Source organism: Pelobates fuscus, chromosome 8, assembly GCF_036172605.1.
Source record: "Pelobates fuscus isolate aPelFus1 chromosome 8, aPelFus1.pri, whole genome shotgun sequence".
NCBI classification, from domain to species: Eukaryota; Metazoa; Chordata; class Amphibia; order Anura; family Pelobatidae; genus Pelobates; species Pelobates fuscus.
In genome coordinates, this window is record NC_086324.1 from 40,303,287 (window position 1) to 40,324,870 (window position 21,584).

The 21,584-nt window shown below is 40.8% G+C and overlaps 1 protein-coding gene across 1 annotated transcript in view; it reads right to left on the reverse strand.

Moving 5' to 3' along the window:
- The window catches only part of TLK1 (tousled like kinase 1), a 97,605-nt gene that overhangs the window by 9,180 nt on the left and 66,841 nt on the right, over positions 1–21,584 (reverse strand). The window contains exons 11-16 of the mRNA XM_063428641.1: positions 21,027–21,215; positions 20,090–20,156; positions 16,700–16,797; positions 15,212–15,293; positions 11,198–11,289; positions 11,030–11,119 (exon numbers count right to left, since the gene is read on the reverse strand). Of these exons, the coding sequence (XP_063284711.1) occupies positions 11,030–11,119; positions 11,198–11,289; positions 15,212–15,293; positions 16,700–16,797; positions 20,090–20,156; positions 21,027–21,215 (618 nt within the window). The remainder of the gene's footprint in view (positions 1–11,029; positions 11,120–11,197; positions 11,290–15,211; positions 15,294–16,699; positions 16,798–20,089; positions 20,157–21,026; positions 21,216–21,584) is intronic.

Sequence of the window (21,584 nt, forward strand, 5' to 3'; positions counted from 1 at the left end):
TGGCATGAGCACTTCCCTCTTTCTACTGCTAATACCTCTCCCTATACAACCAAGCATTCTGCTAGCATTTCCTGCTGCTCTATTACATTGACTGCCTACCTTTAAGTCCTCAGAAATAATCACCCCTAAATCCCTTTCCTCAGATGTTGAGGTTAGGACTCTATCAAATATTCTGTACTCTGCCCTTGGGTTTTTACGTCCAAGATGCATTATCTTGCACTTATCCACATTAAATGTCAGTTGTCACAACTCTGACCATTTTTCTAGTTTACCTAAATCATTTGCCATTTGGCTTATCCCTCCTGGAACATCAACCCTGTTACATATCTTAGTATCATCCGCAAAAAGACACACCTTTCCATCAAGACCTTCTGCAATATCACTAATAAAAATATTAAAGAGAATGGGTCCAAGTACAGATCCCTGAGGTACCCCACTGGTGACAAGCCCAAGCTTTGAATATACTCCATTGACTACAACCCTCTGTTGCCTGTCACTCAGCCACTGCCTTACCCATTCAACAATATTGGAATCTAACTCAAAGATTGCAGTTTATTGATAAGCCTTCTATGTGCAGCAGTGTCAAAAGCCTTACTGAAATCTAGGTAAGCAATGTCTACTGCACCACCCTGATCTATAATTTTAGTTAACCAATCAAAAAAATCAATAAGATTAGTTTGGCATGATCTCCCTGAAGTAAACCCATGTTGTCTCTGATCTTGAAATCCATGTGTTTTTAGATGTTCAACAATCCTATCCTTTAACATGGTTTCCATCACTTTCCCCACTACTGAAGTAAGGCTTACTGGCCTATAGTTGCCCGACTCCTCCCTATTACCTTTCTTGTGAATGGGCACAACATTCGCTAACTTCCAATCTTCTGGGACTACTCCTGTTAACAATGATTGGTTAAATAAATCTGTTAATGGTTTTGCTAGTACACCACTAAGCTCTTTTAATAGCTTTGGGTGTATTCCATCAGGTCCCATTGACTTATTTGTCTTTACTTTTGACAGTTGAAATAGAACCTCTTCCTCTGTAAACTCACGTGTAATAAATGACTCATTTATCCTTTTTTTTTTAACAGAGGTCCCTTTCCTTCATTTTCAGCTGTAAATACCGAACAAAAATATTCATTGAGGCAGTCAGCTAGACCTTTATCCTCTTCTACATACCTTCCTTTTGTTTTTAATCTAACTAATCCTTGTTTTACTTTTCTTTTCTCATTTATGTATCTAAAAAAAGTTTTGTCCCCCTTTTTAACTGACTGTGCTATTTTCTCTTCTGTGTGTGATTTGGAAGCTCTTATAACTTGCTTAGCCTCTTTCTGCCTAATCTTATAGGTCATTCTGTCTTCCTCACTCTGGGTTTTTTTATAATTACTAAATGCTAACTTTTTGTTTTTTACTATTTTGGCCACATCTGCGGATTACCACAGTGGTTTCTTGAATTTTTTGCTTTTACTGACAAGCCTAATGCAATTTTCTGTTGCCTTCAGTAGTGCAGCTTTTAAATAATCCCATTTCTTTTGGACTCCATTTAAGTTGCTCCAGTCTGTTAATGACTCCTTTACACATATTCTAATTTTAGAAAAGTCTGTTTTTCTAAAGTCTAAAACTTTTGTTTTTGTGTGGTGTGACTCAGTCACTGTTCTTATATTAAACCACACTGACTGATGATCACTGGATCCTAAACTTTCACCTACAGTAATATCTGATACCAAATCTCCATTTGTTAACACTAAATCTAGTATGGCCTCTTTACGAGTTGGCTCCTCAACGACTTGTTTTAGAGACAATCCCAGTAGGGAGTTTAGAATATGTGTGCTTCTGGCACAAGTAGCTTTTTTTGTTTTCCAATTCACATCAGGAAGATTAAAGTCACCCATGGTGATAACTTCCCCCTTCATTGTCATTTTAGCTATTTCTTCAACTAGTAGATTATCTAACTCTTCAATTTGTCCTGGGGGCCTATAAATCACACCTACACGAATTACTGTGTGATTACCAAATTCTAACGTAACCCAAATGGACTCTATGTTCGTCTCACTAACCTTTATTAGGCTAGATTTTATGCTATCCTTCACATACAGGGCCACCCCTCCCCCTTTCTTGCCTTCCCTGTCTTTTCTATATAAAGAGTACCCTGGTATTGCTATGTCCCAGTCATTTTTTTCATTATACCATGTCTCAGTAACAGCGACTAAATCTACACTATCAGTTGACATTATTGCCACAAGTTCATGGATCTTATTCCCTAAACTGCGAGCATTTGTAGACATGACTCTAAGCTTATCATTTTTTAACACACTTGCTACAGGCACCTTCTGTCCTTGTTTTGGGGGACAATTGGATTGATGTTTTATCACCCTTTTGCCCCCCCCCTCCTAGTTTAAATACATCTTAGCAAAACCTCTGAACTGCTCACTGAGAACATTTGTTCCCTTTTGAGAAAGATGCAAACCATCTTTTTTGTACAGTTTATTTCCATTCCAAACAGAGCTACCATGAGCAATAAAGCCAAATCCTTGCTCCCGACACCATTCACCAAGCCACAAGTTAAAGTCCCTAATACGCATCCGCCTGTCATTCTGAGTGTTATGCACAGGCAGAACTTCAGAGAATGACAGTGTGGAAGCAACCTGCCGTATATCATTGGCAAAAACACTAAAAACTTCCTTAACCTCTGAAACCTCATTGCAAGCCAAGTCATTTGTCCCTAAATGGACAAGTACATCCAATTCCCCTTCCTGCTTTGCTTGCTTAACAATATTACAGATACGTCTCCTGTCTCTGTGAGCAGTAGCTCCGGGAAGACACCTCACAAGACCACCATTGTCCATCTCCACACCTCTTATGATGGAATCCCCCAACAACAACTGCTTTCTATTAGGCCTCACCATAGTCTTCAAGCCTCTCTGCACAACACCACTAGCCTCGGTGCCTCTCTGCACAACACCACTGGCCTCAATGCCTCTCTCCACATCAATAAGCATTTCACGTTTTAGCTGCTAAAATATTAAAGCACCTGTTGGTCCAAAAAGAAACTTTACAGAGCCAAATGTTAACCCCTTCCTGGCTGAGTCTGCACAGAGCGGTCAGTTATGAACTTTGTGCAAACCACAAACAGACTGGGTGTAAATGGCCCTAAGATCACAGTGATCATTGTTATTTCTAGATACCTCAGTAGTAAGGCATCACAGAAACAGCTATATAGAGGTTCCACAAGGCAGGCAATCGTGTGACAGCAGTACCTGTGAGCACCATGCCTATCAGGCTCAGCCTGTCACAGTGGTCCTATAGTATGATTGACAGCGGGTACCCAGCTGCCACAGTGCATATTGGGATAAGCTGTTAACTGGCTATCGCTGGACTACCTCACCATCAGCAATAGTCCCTGATTAGCCACCAAGCTAACCAATCACCCTGGGTGCTGAGAGGGGGAGGCGGGAATGAAAACTGCCAAAATACTGAGAGTTAAATACCCTGATGAGTCTACTTTCTATAGAGATTTGCTTTTGTTTGTAGAGCTTTAGATACCGTGTGTCACGACTAGTAATGTGGTCCAGCACGCAGAATCTATGTAAACATATACATAAGTCAGAAAAGGAAAAATAACAGGACAGAGCGTAAACCGGACCTTAGGATGGCCGGACTAATACGCTAGAGACAGAGAATGGTCAAAGGGAAAGCCGAGGTCAAGGAAGCCAGAAAATACTCAATACCGATAAGACAAGCCAAGTCAGGGAAACCAGAGATCAGAATAACCAGGGAAACGCCAAGGATCAGGATACCAGGAAATCAGAAACACGAAACTAGTACTTTCAGGAAACCAGGAAACTGAAACCACGACATGGCAAAGTACTAGGGTGAATTAGGGGTTTAAATACCCCTCTCTAAGCTATGATTGGTCAGAGGGCGACCTCTGACCCCAGAACGTACGTGTGCGTTGACATCGTGACGTCACGCACACGTTAGTATAATTTTCGGGGGCGGGGCTATCCATAGACGCGACCACGTGGTCGGCGCCATATTGGATTCGGGCGTGATGCCAGGAAGAACTACACGCGCGGTTCCCGGCTCGCCGACGAGCAGGTAAGCTCGTGTAGTCGGAGCGGTCGTGCCGGTCGGGCACGACCGTGAGGCTCGGCGGGCCGGTGACCGCAACAGTACCCCCCACTCGAAGACCGCGCACCGAGCGGGAAGGACCCGGCTTAAGAGGAAAGCGGTTGTGAAATGACCGGATAAGACGGGGCGCATGGACCCGGTCAGCAGGAACCCAACAACGTTCCTCGGGACCATAACCCTTCCAGTCAACGAGATAGGACAAGACACCTCTGGATAATTTGGAGTCCATGATAGAACGGACTTCGTATTCCTCTTGATCACCCACTACCAAGGGCGGAGGAGGAGTGGATACCCTTGTGTAGCGATTGCAAGTAAGGGGCTTGAGCAGAGACACATGGAAAGTATTCGCTATTCTCATATGAGCCGGTAGTGCCAAAGTATAGGTCACTGGATTAATACGTTGGGTAACTCGAAAGGGACCAATGTACCGAGGGGCAAATTTCATGGACGGGACCTTAAGCTTGATATGTCTTGTGGAGAGCCACACCCTGTCACCTGGAATATAGAGAGGATTAGCGCCCCGTTTCTTGTCAGCTTGGACCTTCGCTCGTAATGAGGCTTTTTGCAGAGCTGAATGGACGGAATCCCAAGTATCATGAATCGAATCTAAACGGGTGTTCAAAGCGGGGATTTCTGTGTCTGAGAATGCAGAAGGAAAAACAGTGGGGTGATAACCCTGATTAACAAAGAATGGACTGTGATTAGAAGATTCATGAGTGGCGTTGTTTCTGGCGAACTCAGCCATGGGTAAGAGCTCGTACCAGTTAGATTGATTGGCATTTATAAAGCAACGTAAATAGGCTTCTAAAGACTGATTCGCCCTCTCTGCTGCTCCATTTGTTTGAGGGTGATATGCTGACGAAAAGGAGAGTTCGATGCCCAATTGTTTGCAAAAGGAACGCCAAAACCTAGAAATAAACTGGGTACCTCTGTCAGATACTATGCTTTTGGGTACACCGTGCAACCGAAAGATCTCTCTCAAGAATATTTGAACTAGATCTTGAGCAGATGGTAATTTTTTAAGTGGGACGAAATGTGCCATCTTCGTGAATCTATCAATGACCATAAGGACTGTATTAAACCCGTTTGAACTGGGTAGATCCACAATGAAATCCATGGCCAAGTGGGTCCATGGAGCACTAGGTATGGGCAGTGGTTGTAATAGTCCAGGAGGTGACCTGGGAGGAACTTTAGAAACAGCACATATTTGACATGCCCCAACATAATCTTTGACATCGTTTCTAAGAGCAGGCCACCAAAATCTCCTGGAGATGGCAGAGAGAGTTTTATGGACTCCAGGATGGCCCGCTGTGAGGCTGTCATGGAACAAATCTAGTACCTTCTTTTGAAACTGAGGTGACACATACAGTTTGTCCGGAGGTTTTCCCACAGGTGCCTGAGTTTGATCTGCTATTATGGCACAGAAGAGTGGAGAAGACACTTCGGAAACTGTAGTGGCAATGAGGCATTCAGGAGGTACAATAGGATATATCACCTGTTCCGGAACTTCATCTGTCTCAAACTGCCGAGAAAGAGCATCTGCCTTGGTGTTTTTAGTACCAGGTCTGTATGTAATTACGAAATTGAATCGGGAGAGGAACAATGACCACCTAGCCTGACGAGAGGACAGTCTCTTAGCGTCCCCAATATAAGCCAAATTCTTATGATCAGTAAAGATCAAAAGTGGCTCTTTGGAACCTTCCAAGAGATGCCTCCATTCCTTAAGGGCAAGTACAATGGCCAAAAGTTCCCTATTCCCTATGTCGTAATTCCTCTCTGCAGGTGTGAGTTTGCGAGAGTAAAATCCACAGGGATGTAAAGGCGTATCAGGACTCTCTCTTTGAGACAGAATGGCTCCAACTCCTGTCTCTGATGCATCCACCTCTAGGATAAATGGTTTGGATGGATCAGGATGGGTCAGGACAGGTGCTGAGGAAAATAAAGATTTTAATCGTTCAAATGCCTCTCTTGCTTCTTTGGGCCAAGATATATAATTTGCTCCTTTTTTTGTTAAATTGGTTATAGGGGAAATCACGGAGGAAAATCCCCTTATGAATTTGCGGTAGTAATTCGCAAAACCTATAAAGCGTTGAGTAGCTTTAAGGCCCTTGGGTAATGGCCACTGTAAGACTGCCTCCAGTTTACGAGGATCCATTTGGAAACCAGACGGAGATATAACGTATCCAAGGAATTGTATCTCCGTTTGGTCAAACTGGCATTTCTCCAGTTTACAGTAAAGGCCGTTCTGTAACAGGGTTTTCAGTACAATTCTCACATGTTCGTGATGTGTCTCTAGGTCTGGGGAATAGATGAGAATGTCGTCCAAATACACTAGAACGAACATGTGAAGGTACTCTCTTAGGACATCGTTGATAAAATCCTGGAATACCGCTGGAGCGTTACATAATCCAAACGGCATAACCAGGTATTCGTAATGTCCCATTCTGGTGTTAAATGCGGTCTTCCATTCGTGACCGTCCTTAATTCTGACTAGATTGTAGGCACTACGGAGATCGAGCTTGGTAAAGACTCGAGCTCCCTTTAATCTGTCGAATAGCTCTGATATAAGGGGAATAGGGTAGGCATTTTTTATGGTAATCCTATTCAAACCCCTATAATCAATACAAGGGCGTAGGTCTCCTTCTTTTTTAGAGACAAAGAAGAATCCAGCCCCGGCTGGTGAGGAGGACCTACGGATATGACCCTTTCTGAGAGCATCCTTAATATATTCCTCCAAACAAAGATTTTCCTGGGGGGACAAGGCATAGACTCCTCCCTTGGGAGGCATAGTCCCTGGTAATAAGTTTATAGTACAGTCATAAGGTCTATGAGGAGGTAACCCTTCTGACTGGACCTTGTTAAATACCTCTTTCAAATCCATATACTGCTGAGGAATTTGTGTGGTCAAGGGAGGTGTAACAGGAACATTAATGGTGCCAATAGGTTGTGGGATTTGCTTAAAGCAAACACCTTTGCATCTCTCACCCCAACTCACAATCTCTCCTTCAATCCAATCTAAACGTGGATTGTGTTTCAGGAGCCAAGGGAAACCGAGTATTATCGGAACTGTAGGTGAAGATATGATTTGAAAGGTAATTTCTTCAGAGTGGAGAATACCCACTGAAACAGTGATTGGCAGAGTTTCGTGTGTGATGAAAGGCTGGGTAAGAGGCCTTCCATCAATGGCCTCGACTGCTATAGGTTTCTCTTTATGTCTTAAGGGCAGGAGATGTTTAGCAGAGAACTCTTTGTCTAGGAAATTCTCCGCTGCCCCAGAGTCAATCATAGCCTCACACTGAACAGTTGTGTTCTCGAAAGATAAGGTTACTTTGACCAGGAAACGGTTCTTAGTCAATTTAGGGGACATATACATCACACCTAAGGTCGGTCCCCGTACGTGCCTTAGGTGTGCAAGTTTTCCGGCCGAACCGGGCATGACGATCTTAGATGTCCCTTCTTGCCACAATACATACATAACCCCTCGTTACGTCTGTGTTGTCTCTCTGCCTCAGTGAGTTTAGCACTACCCAATTGCATGGGTTCAGGTTCTGGAAGAGGCGTTTGGCTACTCACCACTGGGTTAGAGAAACGAGGAGCTATGGACAAATTAGAACGTCTGTTACGTTGTTTGTTTTTCTCTCTCTCTCTGAGCCGGTTATCAATGTTTATCATGTAGGCAATAAACTCATTAAGACTAACCGGAAGGTCTCTAGCTGCAGTTTCATCTTGTATATTCTCAGCTAAACCTTCAGAGAAAGCAGCCACCAGACCGCTATTGGTCCAATCAACCTCAGACGCTAATGTCCTGAACTCTATTGCATAATCGGCTACAGAACGATTGCCTTGCCTGATTCTCATAAGGGCTTTGGCAGCGTTCTTCTCCCTGCCTTTAGGTTCAAATGTAGCCTTAAAGGCCGTAAGAAAGGTACTGTAATCACGGGCTATTGCGTCACCACTTTCCCATAAGGGGTTAGCCCAAGTCAAGGCTTTTCCAGTTAATTGGTTCATCAGATAGCCTATTTTAGATCTATCTGTTGGGAATGAATCTGGGGAGGCCTCAAAGTGGTATTCTATTTGGTTTAAAAAACCTCTAAATTCCTTAGAATCACCTCCATAACGAGGGGGCGGTGACAAAGTTATGGACGGTGGTTTATGTGGTACGGGAACCACTACAGGTGGCGGAACCACAGGTGGTACAGGAGGGACCTCTAAATAGGCAGTCCTCTGGAGCAAGGTCTGAAATGCCTGAGCAAATTGGTCTAACCTGTGGTCCATATCCTCCACCCTATTTTCACAGGCGATCATATGTTTGCATAGTTCTGCAGGATCCATGGCCATGTCGTAATGTCACGACTAGTAATGTGGTCCAGCACGCAGAATCTATGTAAACATATACATAAGTCAGAAAAGGAAAAATAACAGGACAGAGCGTAAACCGGACCTTAGAATGGCCGGACTAATACGCTAGAGACAGAGAATGGTCAAAGGGAAAGCCGAGGTCAAGGAAGCCAGAAAATACTCAATACCGATAAGACAAGCCAAGTCAGGGAAACCAGAGATCAGAATAACCAGGGAAACGCCAAGGATCAGGATACCAGGAAATCAGAAACACGAAACTAGTACTTTCAGGATACCAGGAAACTGAAACCACGACATGGCAAAGTACTAGGGTGAATTAGGGGTTTAAATACCCCTCTCTAAGCTATGATTGGTCAGAGGGCGACCTCTGACCCCAGAACATACGTGTGCGTTGACGTCGTGACGTCACGCACACGTTAGTATAATTCTCGGGGGCGGGGCTATCCATAGACGCGACCACGTGGTCGGCGCCATATTGGATTCGGGCGTGATGCCCGGAAGAACTACACGCGCGGTTCCCGGCTCGCCGACGAGCAGGTAAGCTCGTGTAGTCGGAGCGGTCGTGCCGGTCGGGCACGACCGTGAGGCTCGGCGGGCCGGTGACCGCAACACCGTGGCTGTTATTAACGTGTCAGCATGCCTAATTTGACTAAGGTATAATTTTAAACCCGCTATTTACCGATTATCCTATTCGTAAATTAATTGAAATCCCACACTGGAGGCATTTCCCCAATCAGGAATAATAAGTGAATCCTACTTTGAGGGTTTTGGTTGGTTTCTTTTTTTAGTGTTGCACTAAGTGTGTATAAGTCAGAAAGAGGAAAATTCCCCTCATCCCATTTTTTTAGTATTTCGTTCATAACTAGTATAAGTACTAGTATTAGTTCTAGTGTTAAATAGACGTAAATGGTATCAGAAGAACCAAAAAAAGTGGTCACCATCCTTAAAAAAAAAAAAAAAAAAATGAAAAAATTATTATATATTATATATATATATATATGTTGTATAATCCTTCTCTCACCACCAATACTTCCAATTGGTAGCCTTTTGAGAGAAATCCACTCTGCGTTGTGTATTAATAGTGAATGTAATATCCCTGTGTCACCTCTTCCAAGAACTAACATATCTTTATCCCCTTGTCCAGATAAATATATGACTAGCACTACTAAGGTATTCTATCCGATATTACAAATAAACAGCCAACACCATAGTTCTTACCAGAGAGAAATCTTTACTTAGAATCTGCCCAGTTAAATATTACAGAAGAAGAATGTTACAGTTATAGTATTACAGAGTTACAATACATTCATAACACTCACACATTCCATCTATCTAATAATATCTACTGTATTGTGCATGTGCTGTGAGATGTTGTGTGCATCGTGTGTGTCTTACCAACCTAGTCTAATGTGATGTCAGTATCTTCTATTTTTAAAGGAATTGGTTCCCATGTTGTAAATAGCAAATTCCTCAGCTCAATTGATATGTATATGTGATTTACTTTCCCAAGGCCCAAAGCGTCGTCTATCCTGTTAATGTGATTGGTGCCTTTCAGGTGCTGTATCTTTCCAACTATCTAAAAAGAAACTCCCTTTGAAGAGAATTCCTGACCTCCCATACACACAGACTTAATCAAGCACATATTAAACAGATATATATATATAATATTTTCCCCAACACTCCCCCACTTGAATAAGATCTATTAAGGAGATTATTCACATACAACCCCGCCACCCACTCTGATTTGTGTATATAAAAAAAAAAATCAAGGCAAGACATGAGCCCACACATATATGTGAGCTCTAATTTTTCCTGCTTTGTATGGATTTTTTTTTACTTCTTTCCTCCAACAGCAATATAAAATGAATAGAGAGCAGATTAAAACAAATTGTAGACAAACAAATACTACAGAAGCAGTTCTTAATCCTGGGTGTGTGTAAGTATTGTAGGGTATGCTCCCCAACAAAATAAAACACACACACACACACACGGAAAGTGTCAAATTACAGTGGAATACAAAACACAAAAATGTCAAAAAGGCATCTGTCTTAAAATTACAGCATTTGTGAAAAGGCTCAGTCATGAAGGTATTAAGAGAGTTCTAATAAATAAAAAAAAAATAAAAAACACGAAAATAATAAAACAACACACAAATTATTATCATCTTGTATTCCTTCAAGTCTGTCGTTCTGTTCTTAAAATGTTTAGTTTTACTAGGAATACCTTCTTATGAAGATGGTAAAAACTGGGCAGAGGGAACAAAATGATATAAGTGATATAAGTATAATGCTGAGGGCAGACCTTATATGAATTAATGTATAGGGACCCAAGCTGGATGCACTATGTCCCATTAAAGCAGAAAATACATTGGTTCAGATTTGCACATTTCATATTATTTTTGAGACCTCACATACACATATTGGTTAAATACAGAGCATGAGTAAATCAAATATTAAAATCTGAAGCTATAATGTATTGAAACACAAAATGTGAGAGAAAAAAACAAAACAAAAAAAAAAAACTTTTTTTTTTTTTAAACTTACGTGTCTGTATCCAAGGAAAAGTAATCGTACAGCTTAACTATTCTGGGATGATCCAGCTCTTTGTGTATTCTATACTCTCGGCAGGCATGCCTAAAACAAACAGACAGGTTAATTCACATGCAGAGCTGAGTGACAAGCTGTATTATAAAAGGGGAGTGAAGTATTTACTTGTGGTAGTTCTCCTTCTTCTCGTCCCTCCAGCTTTTGTTAAGTTGGTGAATTTTCACAGCAGCATATCTCTGTTCATAAAGATCAAAAGCCTAAAAGGAAAAGAAGTAAAAAAATATTAACTATTGGATTTCAATACATTTAACGTAAATTATGCTTGGCTGAGTTTTCATTTTTCTCCCAAGTCACATTTAAATTGTAATAGAATCTAGTTTTAATAAAAAAAAAAAAAAAAAAAAAAAGGCATAAGCACAGAGCTAAAATTGAATGCACTTTTTATATAGTTGCAGACTGTCTCATTTTTTGACTCCTGTCCTGGTTTTAGAAATCTGCACAGCAGGTCAGTTTGCAATAGGTTAAATATTACAGATCACAAATCAGAGATATTGGACTAATCACATCATAATATTCTTACCAGAGCTCCAATTTGTGCCACCAATACTCCCCCATGCTGGCCCCAACCTGACAGCCCCCTTCTGTTTTGTTTCAAACAAGCCAAAGACATCAAGATTATTTTTAAAATACATGTCATTTTTATCTTGAGCAAGAATCCTACATGCTTCAGTTTGAAACATACAGGCTGCATCGGTTGGTGCACTCAGAGATTTATTTGGCTTCATTTTAATTTTATAGAGAGGTCTCTAATCAAGTCTGCTGTAGTGAGCTCATGTCAAAGTGATGATGCACCTAGCCTGACAAACAGCACGTGAGTAAAACAGTTTTTAATACCCTCTTAAAAACATGTTATAGAAACAAGTAATCCCACTCTAAAATAGGTTCTTGTTTTGTATGCAAACAGTATGCTTTTAGAAAACGTCTCCAGTGTTAAATATATATAAAATTCCAATACCTAAAGGGACTCTCCAGTGCCAAACTTACCTGAGTTCAGCACCAATGTCCCTTGGCACTGGGTCAGGCTCTGCCTACTCTCCTCCCCTGCCGCCAGCCGTCAGGGAAGACCTAAGGCGCATGCGCGGCAATGGCTGCACACGCGCATTACACCTTCCCATAGGAAAGCCTTATTCAATGCTTTCCTATGGGGATTTTGGTTACACTGGAGGGCCTTACATAGCGTGAGGACGTCCAGCGTAGTTTAAAACACTTTTCGTGTGCTAAGAACATGGAAGTCCCTCTAGTGGCTGTCTGATAGACAGCCACTAGAGGAGGACTTATCCCTGCAAGGTAATTATTGCAGTTTATAAAAACTGCAATAAATTACACTTGCAGGGTTAAAGGGACTCTCCAGTGCCAGGAAGACAAATCGTTTTCCTGGGACTGCAGGTCCCCTCTCCCTCCCAACTCCCATCCCCGGTTGCTGAAGGGGTCAAAACCCCTTCAGTGACTTACCTGAGGCAGCGACGATGTTCCTCAGGGCTGCTTCTGGGTCCGCCCACGCTCCTCCCCGTCACCACGTCATCCGGCGGGGGAGACCGATCACGCCCGCCGGCTGGGGAGACCTAATGCGCATTAGACCTCTTCATAGGAAATCATTGAAAATGCTTTCAATACTTTCCTATGGGGATTTTAGCAACGCTGGAGGTCCTCACACAGCGTGAGGACGTCCAGCGACGCTATAGCACAAAAAACCTGTGCTAGTAGACAGCCACTAGAGGAGGAGTTAACCCTGCAATGTAATTATTGCAGTTTATGAAAACTGCAATAATTACACTTGCAGGGTTAAGGATAGTGGGAGTTGGCACCCAGACCACTGCAATAGGCAGAAGTGGTGTGGGTGCCTGGAGTGTCCCTTTTACCCCTTAAGGACCAAACTTATAGAATAAAAGGGAATCATGACATGTCACACATGTCATGTGTCCTTAAGGGGTTAAGGGTGGTGGGAGTTGGCACCCAGACCACTCCAATGAGCAGAAGTGGTCTGGGTGCCTGGAATGTCCCTTTAAGTGTTTTTATACAAGATTTTAGTTACCCTAAAGTACATCTTTATTTTAAATTGTGCGTTACTCATCCCCCTCCCCCTAATCCAATAAAAAGCCCCATGGTGGGCAAAGTATTAAAATAATTAACTTGTGCCCCGTGAATGGGGGCTATTAAACTAAATGGGGGATTAGTGGGCAGATGGGGGCCCCAAGTAAGGCTCAAGATTTAAGCCAACCAATCAGAGTGCTCTGAGTCAAATTGTGGGGCCTGGGAATGGTTTATAAGGCTTTCCCCGCCCTGCGGAGCTCAGCCTCCGCTGGGTGAAGATGGATTATATTTTAGCATCTGGATTATTATTTTTTTTCCAGCGTGCTTTTTTGCTTGCTATCAGGCAAGCATTTTATTTTATTAGTTTGACGGGATAAGTGGCTTTTTGGTTAGCCTTTATTGGGTGCTAAAAAAAAGAAGGTTTTAGAGAAAAAAAAAGAAAAAAAAAAGAAGAAAAAGGTGTGGGGCTTGGGGACCCCTTGTCACCTGAGGCAGGGGGAAGGGTTATTTTTACATCAAACCCCCGTCACCAATGGGAGGGGGCTGGGGACACAATAGGTCCCCACATTGTCATTTAGGGCCCCCACTCGCCGTTCATGGGTGGGGGCAGAGGAGGGGAGAGGCAGTAGGTCCCCCCCACCCACATGTCACTTAGGTCCCCTACCCGCCACTCATGGGTGGGGACAGGGGTGTGAGGGACAGTAAGTAGGCAATGCCCCCTGTCACTTCTATTTTTTCATATTACCGCAAGCTGGTAGCCCCCTCCTTGTAATAAACAAAATAAATGAACGAAGACTGAAATTCTGTCTTCGTTTATTTGAAGTATCTATTCATTCATTCGTCTTTCTGACGAATGTACGAATAGCTTAACTTCCCGTAAGATTTTCGTACAATAACGAATGCCCAAGTGTTTAACTGGGCATGCATGGGAATTACACAAGGCCATGACAGTGCCGCTTTAATATTATAACAAGAGAATGGATATTTCATCTAAGCAATCCCTGGCAGATGTTGGCCAACACAACAGAGAGGATGCACGAGCATTGCGACTTTTAGAAAGCAGTGTAAAGTGTCGGAGTAACATGGCTGACTGTGCAGGACTTTTGAATTTTAAGTGTTCTCTGGGCATTGGAAGCAGTACACAACTTGTTGGAAACGTGTAAAAACATCTTTTTCTGGAAGACGTCAATAGAACGTATGGCAACAAGCAGATCTGAAATCAGAATCTTTGTATTTTGCAATCTCACAATCTCAAATGCATATGTATCTCTATATTTATCTTGGCTCTCATATCAAAAAGAAAAAAAGAAAAAAAAGCCAGTGATACGTGTGATTGAGTCATTGCTTCAGCACTCTAAATTACATTGACCTCTGTATCACACTTATCTATGAAGCACCAAAAGACATTATTTCACAGAATATAATCCTCAATACAAAAAATGGATATACTTTGTACAAGAAAAAGTTTGATAAATCAAAGCATGATGACAATATTAAAATAGAAAGAGGGTAATTAACTAGAGTTGCGAATTTGGTTTTAAATTCCAGTTAAAACATGCATGCCACAGATACCAGTAACCAGTACATTTTATTTCATGTACAATGTACAATTATTTGCTATTCAGTGGGTGTAGAGTAAATTTATCATTTAACTGAAGTTCTGCATCTGACAATTGCAATAACAGAAATTATCTAATTGCATTATGGCTACATTATTTCAAATATTGTATCGAAAAGATTAAATATGACAAATATGACAAAAGGTGAAAAAGAAAAAATAATAATTAGGTAAAAAAAAAGGTATTAAAAGTCAAAACACATTAGATAGGATTCTCAGCTATAACCAATCGTTTTGTGATGTAAAAATGCGAATGGGCCTCTAAATCACACATGATTCATAGATTCTAAAAAGCATAATTGCAGTTACTGGACCAGGCGTAACAATAAGATCAGCAATATGTTAAAAGTCACTGATCTTTATACACAAACTGTAAACCACAAATTCTCAGAGTCAAATGTTAATCTTTAAATACATGCTTAAAGTGGATTAAAAAGCTTTCAATAGACTGTAATTTTAAATCAACTTACCTTGTACACTTCACTAAAACCACCTCGACCTAGTAGATGAAGTAATAAATAACGTTCATTCAACGTAGGGTGATCTTTAAATCTGAAAGTAGCAGAATGCAGGTCAGTAATTTAAAGTGATTAATGTAAGGTACATACAAATAATCAGCAAAAATGCTTACGGTTACAAAAGCCATGTATCTGACAACGGTCCAGTTTGTATCATACAGAGGGCTTTGGAAACCCATCTTAAATCTTTGCCAGTAGAAGAATTCTTGTACAGTTACAGTTAAATTACATGGAATGAAATTGCAGAATACGCATGCACCTTTGACAGAAGAAAAAAAAAACAAAACAAAAAAAAACTAAATAATTTGTAGAAATTTTTTTTTTTTTTTTTTTTTAAAGAAAAGAAAATTCTTATGCATAAATGTTTGGAAAGGAGTCTACTGAAGATACTCACAAATCTGTGTTATCATAAGGTTTTTGCACATTCTAAAACAAAATGTGTTCTTTTATTTTTATTGTGTAAATGCAATATCAGTTACAAGGCTCTATGCATTATTCACTAAACATGGATTGGAGAGAGCTGGCCCATTTAAAAAGCCACTTTTAATCCAAAACAGGCAAACTAGGGAAAGAAATAAAATAAAAAAAATAAAAAAAATGTATATTGGCTACCTAGTTCAATCACTTGGAAGTTATGATTAAGTGCTACAAGAGGAGAACAGGGATTATACTACATGGCAGATGGGAATGCATCAAGTTAAGATGTAACTCTGATCTCTTGGCGTTTAAAAGGAACACGCCAGACACATAGAGCCCTTAAGCTTGATAAAGTGCTATGTGTGTCTGGATACTTACCTGAATCTGTCCCTCGTGGGCATTGCCACCATCTTCTGTATGGTTCTCTTTAGCTCCTGGTGCTTCTCTGCCAAGAGCCAAAGTCAACACCATAGTACTCTCGTACACTCGCAAGGGTAGAGCACTGAGGTTTATAGAGGATCCAAGGAATTCGCAATAAAAAGAGTTTAATTTACCCTCTACAGCCGTCACTAGGAAATGACAAGCTTGACAAGATGTAACTGTCTTATCTCAACCTTTGTCAAGTGTAGTATAAAATACTCAAAGTAGTCTTAGTTCTTTGTCTCAGTATATCTTTTGACTGGAAATTCCAACACAGTCAATGTCAGTATTTCCGAATACTTTATGGGGTGACAAAGCCACTTTAACAGAATACATGAAAGTACAAAGTAAAAAGACAGCTCCTCCAACGAAAAAATGTTAATCTCATTTGATGTTGATCAAGCTTAACAGTGATCACTTGCTACAAAGCATACTTGCAGACATTTACAATTTCTTTTTATATAAATGATAATTTATACATAAAATAGTATAGGTGTCCACCAAAGAAGCAAATCACATACATTACAACTTTTAAAAAGAACACAAAATAAAACGTAACTGCAGAAACAACCACGTAAAATTGCATATTGCAAACTGTCTTACTGTGAATTGTCTTCATTGTTTATCCTTTTAAGTTCTCGTATGTGAAGATTTCGAACCCTTTCTAAACGTTCCAACTCTGCCTGAATTTCTGCTTCTTCCTGAAAGAACAAAGATAAACAGAATATAAACTGGAATTCAGTGGAATGACAATAGGATTATGCCCAGAAAAAAAAAAAAATACAATTAAAGGAACACTAGCATGAGGCGTACAAATGTGTATTCCTTTCCTGGCTGGGATTATCATTAATGATGATCTTAGTCAGTCGAAGCATTGGGGGCTAATGCACATATGCAGCAATTGACTAAATGCCTCTCAATGGGAAGCCACCCTTGAGCAGCAATGTAAACACTGCCTTTTCACAGAAAAGGTTTACACTGCTGAGGCTGCAGGGGCAGGCTTTTTACACCAGAGCACCCACATTAGGCTGTAAGTGTCCCTTTAAAACATTCATGTGATATTTAAGGATACATATTGCTTAAACTGAACGGTCTTTGTACTAGGGTAGCCAAGATGCAGTAGCCACCCTGTTTTATAAAGGTCTATCTAGCATGGATATAGATAAGGATATTTCAACAACAGCAGCAGGAATGCCTGCCAGCCACTACTGCTCTATGGTCTGTGTGTACGCCAAAGAGTCCTTTTAAATGGTAAACCAAGAAACTGGGTAACAATGTAACACAGAGGAATAAATCCAGTTAATTTGTGATGCATATGATTTGGTATATGTGGACACGTCTATATATACTGATCAGGGAAGGTAGACAGAGTAATTAATGTATGTCTACACAATGGATAGATGACCATAGGCATTCCAGATGTTGTGGATCACAACTCCCATAATGCTCTTACAGCCACAATGCTAACAAAGCATCAGAGGGAGATGTAGTCCAAAACACCTGAAAGGGTGAAGGTTTGCCTACTCCTGGTCTAAACAATATTTTATCCTGCATTCAAGTCTTCCAGATTACAATTCCCATAATTATGAGATGAGAGATGTTGTCTGACCGCAGATGAACAAAGCAGTTGGACATCCCACAGCAGAGTACCTTTATGCAAATGTATCTTGCCACTGATCTTGGAATATCTTTAATACTCCTGTTGTTTTTTTTTCCTCACTCTCAAAAAGAGGAAGAAAAATAAAGACCCACAAAAGACAAGATTCCACAATGAAATCTAAATGCTCTGGCACCATGAAGAGAAAACACCCCAGTGCATCCCACTTCAGCCAAGGTTAAACTAATGTTTTGGCGTTGATGTGGAAAAACGCAGTCAGTTGGCTGTTGCTGTGGGCTTTAACTCTCCCTAGGAAATAAATAGAGCATTCTGCTCTCCTGGACAATGCTCACACACAGATAGATTTACCAACTGTTGATACAATTCAGGCAGTTTCATATATGATAGCATTTGGCAACTTGTGTAATGTTATTAAGGACCTGGAGTAGCTGCTCTATTACATCATTTACCACGATAGGCAACAATAGGAACTAATGATTATATATGTAATAAAATTAGGGGGAGCGCCATGCATTAAATATGGTTTTAACTCCCACACCTACTTAACTTTTAAGCACAGAAAGTTTAAGAAGCATGATAAAACTGATTTACAAACACCAACTGAGCAAACATTTAAAAGATGCATAATTTGCTATCAATTTAGGGCCGGAGGACTAGACGCTTTCTAGGTGAATGCAACATTCCTAGAGAGCACCAACAAAAAATACAATTTATCCCAGCACTAACACCCTATCACTACCATATCATAACACAGCAGTTGCTGAGGAGGCGGTCTATGGGTGGAAACCAGTTGCAACAAGCTGGCAAGGGGAATAACCCTTTCTCCCCCAAGTAACTGGATGCCACACAGTTCTGGGGTCTAGCAACTCATAATGCTTTATTGGTAGAGTCAATTTATACACAGACCCCTGAAGAGGGGTCTCCACTCTTTTCAGTACAAGTCTTTTGGTGTCAGACGGGAGGAGGATATTTCACAGATAACCATCTCCCGCTCTGGGAGATACCAATAGTACATACAGTAAAGCACATTACATATATGGGGGAACACTTAAGGGCTCTGCGCCCCTGGAAGAAAATGGGTCACATCTATAATACATACATCCCTGGGTAGCCTTGGGTCCCAGCTAGGACCCCTGCACATAGCGGGGCTATCGGATGTACAGAGCCTGAGAAATAATCGTTCAAAGTCTGTGCTCGAGGCTCTGTACATCCCCGAAATTAGTTTCACAGGATTGCTTGGTTTAGGCCAGTCAATTCAAACTTTGCGCCCTAAAAAAGCAATGACCAATCCGGCGAAAGGCGTGAAACCAATTCCGGCCAATCGGGGGACAGGGAGGAGAGGTGTTTCGCCGCCCAATCAGGACAAAGGGCTCCGAAACCCCGTTTGAACGGGTGCTCCTTTTCCTATTGGTCGTCTGCACCCTGCAGCGATCCAATCAGCACTCCCTTACGCCAGCCTATCAGGAGAATAGCGTGAACCCAGTTTGAATGGGAGCTCCTTCTCCTATTGGTCGGCACGGACTTCCAGGCGGCCAGCAGGACTATGCGGCCTTAAAGTCGACTCTCCGCTCAAGGGGTCCCACGTCTCGTTCCGGTGGATACCTCTACTTGGTTAGCACCGGAGGGAGCGCTCTCTGGGCAGCTACGAGCCTAGCCTCGCAGCTTCCGGGTAGGGAAACATTATATATTATATATATATATATATATATATATATATATATATATAAATATATATATATATATATATATATATATTATGGCTCCTTCGCCTATACGAAACGGTGGCCACCCATGGGAGCATTCATTAATTACTTTCCTTGTGGTTTTGCACTTATGTGCCTGCTGTGAACGTTCTGATTGATTGGTGTGAACATACTAATGGGGTACCAGGGTGGTCCTCATTCGGGCGACGAACGTGTTCCGTACGTATGAGCGCTCCAGAACGGTAAACAGGGCATATGACACGAAATATAAGGGAACGAAGGGAAACACACTATACTATGGAAAAAACACACAAGCAAGCAAGTGGGCAGAAATGGGTATAGCACTCCGTAATGGCGCTCCGTCACAATCGCTCCTTTGTTTTAACCCCATGGTGCAGTGCCCTCGGTTACCCGGGGCACGTATTCTTGTGTACGGCACTTTGGAGGAATGACAGGCACACAAGAGCGGTCATGCAGCATTTCTTTGTCCGGTGGATATCAGTGGCCAGGATTCACTACTGACTTATTCCCTAATTTTCTATCTATATTGTGGGAAAATAAAGCGCTTCACACATTAAAATGGTAACCTGAGCAGTTGTGTTGTTTATCTTGCCAAATATAACAACCACTTGAAACATGCAAATTCCCACTTTATCTGATCAAGTCTCATACCTTCTTCAGATGTCCAAGCCGCAGCTTAAAAATTTCTTCCTGCTCGTGGTATTCAGCTAACGTCAACCTAAGCAGAAAAACAAAAATATACACAAATCACATACAAAGTGTGGTTTAAATTCTCTTTATCCATAGAAACAACACGCCTTTCAATAAAAACAAAATAAAATATTTGGAACATGATAAACGTATCATAAATATCTAATATTAATTCAGAAGGATTCAAGTAAATAATAAAATAAAATACTAAAACTAAACATAAAGACCATAATTTCCTAGGTAATCTTTAAAGGAGATGTTACGGCTACAAACAAACTGCATAGAACTACCAGCCTGTGATCTTGGTATTCATACAATACAAAACACACCAGAGGGCAATTTTAGAAAACCGACAAAAAATTAAAATTAAAAAAAAGAGCCAAAACCATTTCTGAAAAGGTGCTTGAAGTTCAATGAAGACAAGACATTATGTTTTTAGCTGTTACCAGAAAAAAACATCCTTAAAAAAACAAACATACAGGAAAATGGAACCATGAAAAATATTCTACATGGAAATAATGAGAGATAAAAAAAACAACTCTTAACAGCCTGTAGAATAAGGAAACAAACTATTTGTAGTTATAAGTGTGCTGCGTGATTGACTATATACCAGAATATTAAACTTTGCACTTAGCTTGTGATCGCACCACACAAAATCTATTGTTTAACAGAACTCCTTTATGACCCATTGTACAGCGCTACGGAATCTGATGGCACTATATAAATAATAAAATAATAATGATGCTCAGCCCTGTATAATTGGGTGTATAGGCTAGAGGAGACAAACCCCCTTGAGATTGCCTACCCTAGTAAATTTTGAAGAAATTGTACATATTTTGGTTGAAAAAGTTAAGTTTTAGCTCAGAAACATAACACAAAGTGATATACAATGACTTACAATTGGGGTAAACTAGGTCTTAAAAAGGGGTCATTTTCCGCCCCATTTACAGCCTTGTTTTTCCTTTGCTTTGGTTCAGAATTGGCGGAAGGGGTCTGAGAGTTGTTTGTTGTTGGCGGTTTCCGTTTGGCCAGTAGTTTTCTTTGTCTCTCAATATCTTCTCTCTGTTGATTCACCCATTCCTGCTGTCTGTGAAAGAGATGTAAATATACATGAATACTTGAACAAGAAATACACACAAAAAAAAACCCACAAAAACTATTAAAGGTTTTTAAACATGGTATCCAGGCAACAAAAACACAAATTGTTTATTTCTACCCACAGAGGTGAGAGATGCATTGTTATGTGCATATTTCAATATCGATTAAAATAACCTACCAACCCACATATGATTTAATAGAATTCACATAACATTTTTTTTACAGCTTCCAAAATGAAAAATGAGCCATAAAAAGTCTTAATATGGACAACCATATAAAATTTAGAAAAAACCCTATTAAAGTAATGAGGGCATTCTACTAAAGCTATGGGCCAAATAAAATACTCCAACTCCATTTT